Genomic DNA, 8,581 nt, shown 5'->3' with positions numbered 1-8,581 from the left:
GGGGGGGAGGGGCCTCAGTAAATATGCTGTATAATCAAATGTTAAATGCATCTTATATTAAAAGAAAGTCATTAATAACAAGCTATATTCATATGAATTATTTTAAAAGTGAATACATGCTAACAGGATTGTTATCAATTGATCTGGTTCTGACAAATTAATCAAAAAATATGATATACTGTATCACGTGACATATCAAACCAGCATTTCCACTTGTGGAAACATAAATGGCGAGGTGCAGAGAGATATCATGTATGGTTGGAACATGAACTGATGGGGCTTATTTGAAGTAATTTATTAAAATGCAATGGACAATATGACCTTTCTGATTGTGTGGGGCATCTGACCGCTGACAGCACAACTCATTTACTAATATTGTGATAGGGTCAGATGAGATTGTCCTGGGGCTTGTACAATATCATACAAGTGTTAAAATGAATTACTGAATTATTAAGACTTTGATGTGCGATTATGTTTAGGGTTCTTACTAATGGGGCATTTTTAAGACTTTTATCCTGTCCAAATGCTGTCTTGGCCACTTGAAAGCGTGTGTGTACGTGACAGTCCGTGCACAAGTCTTAATAAGAGCAGTGCCCTTAATGCACACTAAACCCACCCTACTGCTCCGGAGCGCTATACCAGGATTATTGTATCCCATCATGCATCATTTTTTGGAATAAATCTTGAGACTTTTTGCAGAGATCTCACGAGGGGTCACGGAAACCTTTCCAATGTATGTGAAATATTAATAATAATAATTAGATATTGAAAATAATTTGGTAGTAAAACAAAGTGTTGCACGTTTTTTTGGTACACAGAAAAGTATATTTATTTTGTACATCATTTGCAACTGCTTTTTTATCACTTAATTAGAAGCACCACAAATTAAATTGTCATCTGTAATAGGGACCATTGAAAAGACATTTAGAAGTTTATTTTAAAAAGCAAAGTTTTTAACACACTCTGTTAGCATAGATAATTTAGAAGTTTCATCTGGTCACGTTGAGATATATAGCAGAGTATCATCAGAATAACAGTGGAAACTAATCCCATAATTTCTAATAATATTACCATGGGGAAACATGTATATTGAAAATAGAAGGGGACGTAGGATGGATCCTTGTGGCACTCCATATTTTACTGGTGATAAATGAGAGGACTCCCCATTTAAAATAAACAAAATGGTATCGATCAGACAGGTAGGATCTAAACCGTCTTAGAGCCTGCCCTTGAATACCTGTATAGTTTTGTAATCTTTCTATGAGTATGTCATGATCTATGGTGTATGACAGAACTCTAACAATGACAGACTTGGGGTCTTTTAATATAGTTAAGTGCTGGACAGATATGAGTTAAACGCACACCTCCTTAATATGAACATGCATGTTAAGGAGAATTTAGTGGAAAATGTTGTGCAATGAGCAATGCAATATAAAGATTGAATATCCAAAATAAATGACTTTTTTGTTTTTCTTGTTTGAGGATATTTTATTCACACAGCACATACTACAGGAGTAGATAGCTTCTTAGAACAGCGCAGTGTACTACTGACAGTCGATAAGGAGAGAAGAAACTCTATCAGTCATGTTTAGAAAAATAGTGTTGTTAAAAAAGTATAAATTAGACCTACAGCTGAAACAACTTAATAGACAAAATCAGAAAAATGCCTGTCAAAGACAAATGTTGGCTGGACTAAAATTGGGAGTGGGGGGCTCTCAAACAGACAGGTTGAATGATATTACTAATTGTTGTACATCAATAAATAGTTGTGATTGAAACAGTGTTTTACACTTTCAGAGATTAGTATTTGTCAAAAACTTGTCTGCTGTTGAAGAGCATTTTGCATTTGACCAGCATTCATGTTTCCCCCAAAAATGTACACATTCATCCAGGGAAAAGGGAGGGGGGTAAAAGACACCTTTCATGAAGTCTGACATATTCACAGACTGAGTTTATCAAAATAGCTGAAATGCATGAATAGAAAACAGAGGTAAGATGTTTGGAGACTCTTTGCAAAGACAGATTTCTGAGACACTTCTGCCCTCTTGTGGTTACACAGAAATACGAGAAAATTCAACAGCAGCTGTTTCTGGGCCAGGTTTATCAAAATATTTTTTACATATGAACATTTCTGCACATGCTAGCCAGTATCATTATTTGTATTTTGGGAAATACCAAGTTCAAACAACATGCATCCCTGCTCCTTTTCTTTTCAGCAGATACATTTTATATGTGCTAACTTAAGCAATTCAGGCTAATGGCTGCGTTCACACGCTGGAGCTAAATACGGTTGTTACTCCTCTTTTGAGTGCTTATTTGTGTTCAGATAGATCGGAACTCTTTCCTACCTCCTGGGAATAAAATGACTGGAATGGCGTTTAAAGTTGGACAATAGTGTTCAACCACAATCTTAAAAAAAAAAAAAATTAAATAGTTTAAAGATGGCGGTGACTTAAAGGAACACTCCACTATTTTTGAAAATGGTGCCTGGAGCACCCATGTTACTGCAGCAAAGTTCCTTGATTATTAGCCATAATACGAGTATAATTCCTAGCCATATCAGCCTAGAAAACCACAACTTTTCATTTTCTGTCTGTCTTGATACACGATGTAACTATAGAAGAGACAAGTTTTAAAAATAATGAAACTTTTTGGTCATTTTTGAACGAGATGCGGACGGTCTAATCAGATTCAATGATCTATGTTTGGGGATGCACCGATCAGATACTCGGGACCGGTATCGGCTCCGATACTGACATTTTGATAATCTGATATTGTGCGTATACTATTCTGTGTTATTGTTGAGCCCCACGAAAGGCACAAAAACATTAAAGCACCAAGACGTTTTCATGGACATATTTCAAGTGTTCTGATGTGGTTCCATAGTTCTATGTGAGGTACAGATTAATATTGAAGTAATTAAATTCAAGTTCACATAAACTCTTCTTTCCACTGCGGCTGTCTTTCATCCTCCATTCAACAATCAAACTGCGTGTCGCGTTCGGTTACTACAGTCAAAATGATGAAACTCTCTTCAAGAGCGCACATAACTGAGGTTTATAACTGTTCAAAGAAAAGGCTCATTAAACTAACACACTGATTTAATACACTACGTATCAATATATCTTCCCTTTGAACTAGTGATGTCAGGTTCGCGTACAAATCGCTTGATATAACCGGTTCTTCTTAGTTGAACCAGTTCACCAAATCGGACTGAATCATTTAAACCGGTTTGTGTCTCCAGTAAACATTAATCCATCACTTAAGTTACCGAATTTTTCGGAATATAAGTCGCACCTAAGTATAAGTCGCATCAGTCCAAAAATACGTCATGACGAGAAAAAAAAAAAAAAAAAAAAACATAAGTTGCACTGGACTATAAGTCGCGTTTATTTAGAACCAAGAGAAAACATTACAGTCTACAGCCACGAGAGGGCGCGCTATACTACTCAGCGCTCATGTAGCCTACACTGAAAACAGAGTGCCCTCTCGCGGCTGTAGAAGGTAATGTTTTCTCTTGGTTCATTTCTCTCGGTTCATGTGAAATTAATTTTGATAAATAAGTTGCACCTGACTAGAAGTCGCAGGACCAGCCAAACTATGAAAAAAAGTGAGACTTATAGTCTGGAAAATACAGTATTTACTTTTTTAACCTGGAATGTTCCTTTAAGAGCACAAGGCAACATCAAGTTCACAACATGGTATACAAAGATGTATTACACAAATGTATAACAAAGTTTTAATTTCACTCCTGGCTTGTTTTTAAGAAGCTAACCTGAGCAGTTCTTTGCTTTTGTTTTTTGTTCATTATTGATGTGGGAATATGAATTGCTCACGTTGAGTCAAGGCGCCATCTTGTGGTACAAGGCTACATGACGTGACAGTGTGGTTGACCTGAAGGCATTGAGATTGGAAGCGGAAAATGTCAGTTTCCTGCCTTTGACCTTGTCTTGAATGAGGCATTAATCCAGTCTACAACCGACTTAACTTGTAAAAATTTTCAGTAAACAACATCAACATTAAATTCAAAACATAAGATGACTCACTTAAATCTCTCACATATTTTTTAGTGACCTTGCTGGGAAGCCAGAAAGCAAAAAGAAGGATAAGTTGAAAAGGCAACACTGCAAAGAGCGTGCTGTTTAAAAACCCGACAGACCAACAAGCTCTTACACTGATTCAACATGTCAAATCAGCCGAAAAAAAAAGCAGACGAGGACCAACTTCAGTTGAGAAAACTTGGCTGACAAACAAAAATTGCCAGGCGACCAACCGTCGCCTTGGTGTGTCATGGGCTATAGCTACACCAAGTGTCTCCGTCATCGGTGGTTTAGGTAAAATTGCACAATGCGTCTTTGAAAAAAACACAATGCGTCTTTGGTCGCTAATCTTTGGTCAAACATAACTGACAGAAAATAGGTTAAAATTATTCACAGCCGTGGAACGGCAAACAATTGTTCGCTATAGTTTTATAATAGCAATCAAAAATTTTGTGGTGTGTACGTCAGTGTTTGGGATTAACAACCGTATTTACCAACAGGTGTGATTCTCAAATCATCTTAAACCTACAACAGCAGAGTACCTACAATGTCTATACAGTTAACCAAAGTCAGTTCCCTTCTATGTAGGGCAAATGATGCCTGTAACCATAGGAACAGATGATAATAGTCAATAGACTATATAGGACTAAGGATTTCATTTTTTTTTTTTTGGAACTGTTCATATATGTGGTCAAAAAATAAAAAAAAAAACTCTTCGGTACTGTTTTTCCCCTTTGTAAGACTATTTCCTAAATACTTAAGAGTTTTGTCTCACTCTCTCTTTCACTACATGATACCACCATTTTACATAACCTGAGAGAGGTCAATGATCACCCATTTAAAAGGAGTGATAGACTACTTCACTGCCAATTTTGTCCTTCAGCATATATAACTGAACCTTCAAAATTTGTCCTTAACAATAGACTTAGATTTTCTGGAGTCACAGAAAGCGGTTGTCATTCTTTTATAAGCAGATTTGCACCCGATTTAGCACTCAAAATGGAACTGACAACAGTATTTCTGCTTTTGTGTGAACATCGACTATGTATTTGTAGATCTCTTCCACTTTATTAAAGACTAAAAAAAAAACTTAAAAAAAAAAAAAACTCTTATATTGTCTGCATGCATATCTGTATAATCACACAAAGATGTTCAAGGCATTACAAGACAAACTATATATTACTAAATCACATCTTTCCTTGGAAAAACTACTGCAAAATACTCTTGAAGTAAATTGAAGATCATTTATTATGGAAGTTAAAATTGTTACTACTGTCTGTTTACTAGAACAATTTTGAAATGAACAGTTGTTTAAAGGCAGTGGAAATTAATGAGGGCAAAACCATTATGAGGAAGCATGGGTGTTATGAGATAAAACTACAAATCTGTCCGGAAATGGCAATTATTCACAATGACAAACTACTTTTAAAAGATACTTTGGTCCTAATCTAGGCAATGATTTTATTTTTATTATTTTTTTACTAGTTAATGTTATCACTTAATCTAATTTCCTGCTGTAGATAAATGAGGAAAATAATGATAAGAGAAATCCAGTGCATAAATAATGAAATATTTGTTTAGCTTTATCCTCTTAAAATGCATTCAAACAATAATGCAGTTAGCTGCCTCTGTTCAAGGAGGTTTGTACCGAGACAGTGAGAGACAGACAGTTTCTGTATTCCATAGCCCTATTCCCACTTTTTCAGAAACAAGAAAAAAAAAAAAAAAAGTAAAATAAATAAATCTGATCCACTGGACTGGAACATCAGATCATTCCTATGTACTTCCATAACCCAATATTATTGAGGATCCAATCTTGGGGTTTAAGTGGCTGTTCCAGGTATTGCAGATTGTATTGTTGAATGAAATAATCCCAGTGAGCTGTAATGGCAAAAAAGGCTGCTACAAAGGTGCAAGGCATCAAAGTCTGCTTGACAGTATAACTTCTGCTACGGAACATTTATTGCAACGTTATTGTGAGAACTGACAAAATAAAAATAAATAATCAAAAATCATTTATCTATGTGACCCAAGTATAAATCTGAGTTCTGCTGGCCTTAAACTCCTGAGGCTGAACAAGAGCTTAACACACACTCAAACCGGTTAACTGAGATTACTGAATCAGGGCCTGCTTACGACAAGACACACACATCTACAAGCTTGATCTGCCCTCTGATAAACTGCTAAAGAGAGGTATTGTTTGGATGTCACAGCAAAGAGTGTTTGTGGTTTTCATAAAGGCGTAATTGCAAAGAAATGGCTTTTTCGAAGTACCCCGTTTTTTCCTTCTCTAGATGGAAAGTATGTTGTGTATGATTTCAATAATACACTACATTTCAGATGGATTCCACAGAAAGAAAAGCGAGATGGATGAACCACATACTGATAAAAACACATCACGATTTTAAGCAATAGTTTAACCGAAACATCGAAAACACAAGTTCATATCCGTGTCCTCGCGCAAACTGTATTCTCATCGAGTTGCTTCTGTTGCCACTGCCAATGCAAAGATACTGTATGGTCTGAAGGGGTGTTTGTGAATTAGTTGTCAATGTACCTTTCCTTGGTAAATTTCTATCGTGTGCCTCATTGATAGACACTTACGGTAAAACAGGATTTTTGGAAGGGGTAAAGAGAAGTGACCGGTACATCTGGTTCAAACAGTCTATGGTGCCATTAGCCGAAAGCCCTGAGCCATCTCAAGCAAAATTACTCTTGAGGAAGACTAGCTTGTTCATCTCCTCCGCGGTGACCTGCTGCTTTCTCTTCATGGCTAAGGTCTGCTCGCAGATGTTCACGGACTCTACATGCACAGCTACAGCAGGTACAGCCAGCAACCACAGCGCTAACCGCGACAGCCTGGGGTATCGGTCCATGACCGAACTCCAGTACTGCAACAGGTCTCCTGTGCCATTGAAAAGTGGTTCGCCGAGGTACTGGAACAACTCCTTTCGTACCTGTGGCTCTTCAGCATCGCACGATGGCCTCTCCAATCCACAGTCCAGGCGGCCACGCTTTGGTGCTGATGGTCCTTCACTATCCCGCTCATCCACAGACATACCCCCAGAACCACCGCTTCCTGATTCCCTCATATTAGCAGCCATGTCACACACCCTTGAGATAATATCCTCATGCTGGTAAGCAGGGACTGGCCGCAGCTTAAGCTGTGGATCCAGGATCATTGCGACTTGATGGACACGTTCCACTTTGAAGTTCTCCTTCAGGGCTTCCAGGAAGTAGTGGCAGAGCTTACTGCCAGCACCCGCTTCACCGGCTTTGGAGGTGAAAAGTTTTTCGAGACGGAGGTAGACGGGAAGGACGTGTTGGAGTGTGGGGCAGCGTTCCACACTCAGCTCCTGCACTGCCTGTCTTAGCGGCGCAAGCAAACATGCAAGCGTGCCAAGCAGGTGCTTGTTCAGGCCTTGCAAGAGTGGCACAGTGCTCTTCGAGCGGCCGTACGCTTCACAGGTGGCCTCAAAGTTCTCGTGTACCTTGAGCAAGGCCTCTGCAACTGCATCCCAGCAGGGCGGAGCAGCAGGCTCTTCTGCAGCTTTCCCTTCTTGACTGAAGCTGGTCGTTGCAGCAATGTCGCGACATGTAGCTAGAAGGTCTCCTAGCTCATGGAGCCCACGTGCTTGCAAGCTGCGGCGACCGAGAACGGCCTGAACCGTTGCTGTTAGAGAGCAACCTGCGCAACGAAGGCCAATTCCGGTGCGACCGCAAAAGGCTACCGAAGACAAGCGTGGCTCTGTTACATAGACTGTGCGGATTTCTGACATGACAAACTCTGACAGAACATTCTGGACCCAGTGGTGTATCTGCTCAGGACTCTCCCTTAACGAGGCCTCCTTGAGTCCCAGCACATAGCGCCGGAGTCGCACACCCTCTACTTGATACGCTGTCAGCAAATAGCAGGAGTCTGGTCCTATAGTCTGGGAATGGCAGGTCACTGCAATGCCCAAGGAGGAGTTGGAACCCAGGGCGCAGGTGACTTTTACTTTGACCTGATTGTACATACGGGGGAGCTGTTTTAATGCCAGTGAGCTCATATCTCCAAGGGCTTCACGAATGGAGTAGGCCCCATTACGTGAACCCGTGTCCACCAGGGTCTGTGCAAGCTTCAGGAAGTCTTTGCTGCTGAGGACCCCAAGAAGGCCAAGGTCTACACACATTACTCTCAGTAAACGTTCAGCCACTTGTTGTCTCTCCTTTTCTGGAAGTAATCTGTTCTCTGCAAAAGCAGAATGAGACAAATGAATTAGGCTTGGTTATATCTACTAGTTAACTGCTACAAAACATCCATAAGCAACAGCAACAGCTGCAACCCATAAAAACAAAAAATGCAGTTAAAATTTCTGGGGCACATACATGAGTTAGACTAACTTCTTAGAACGAACACATAGGGCACTTTTGCCTCCTATAAATCTGTAAATAAAACTTGAGTGTGCATTGTGGATTTATCAGAGACTTCTTTAATTCCCAAATAAACATGGCAAATCAGCAAGGATACCAGCATTAATTTACTTTGTAACAAATGTTAA

General features: G+C 39.3%; 1 protein-coding gene across 5 annotated transcripts in view; it reads right to left on the bottom strand.

Annotated features, from left to right (window-relative positions):
* Positions 1–4,010: 4,010 nt before the first annotated feature.
* The window catches only part of znf618 (zinc finger protein 618), a 42,651-nt gene continuing 38,080 nt past the window's right edge, over positions 4,011–8,581 (bottom strand). For 4 of the 5 annotated variants that reach the window (XM_026260035.1, XM_026260036.1, XM_026260037.1 and 1 more), the window contains exon 13: positions 5,265–8,271. In XM_026260035.1, the coding sequence (XP_026115820.1) occupies positions 6,740–8,271 (1,532 nt within the window). In that variant the 3' untranslated portion in view covers positions 5,265–6,739. Of the gene's footprint in view, positions 8,272–8,581 lie in introns of all 5 variants that reach the window. The other variant, XM_026260039.1, reaches the window with a different exon arrangement.

Source organism: Carassius auratus, unplaced genomic scaffold, assembly GCF_003368295.1.
Source record: "Carassius auratus strain Wakin unplaced genomic scaffold, ASM336829v1 scaf_tig00215316, whole genome shotgun sequence".
Classification (NCBI taxonomy): domain Eukaryota; kingdom Metazoa; phylum Chordata; class Actinopteri; order Cypriniformes; family Cyprinidae; genus Carassius; species Carassius auratus.
This window is presented reverse-complemented; position numbering and strand designations above follow the sequence as displayed.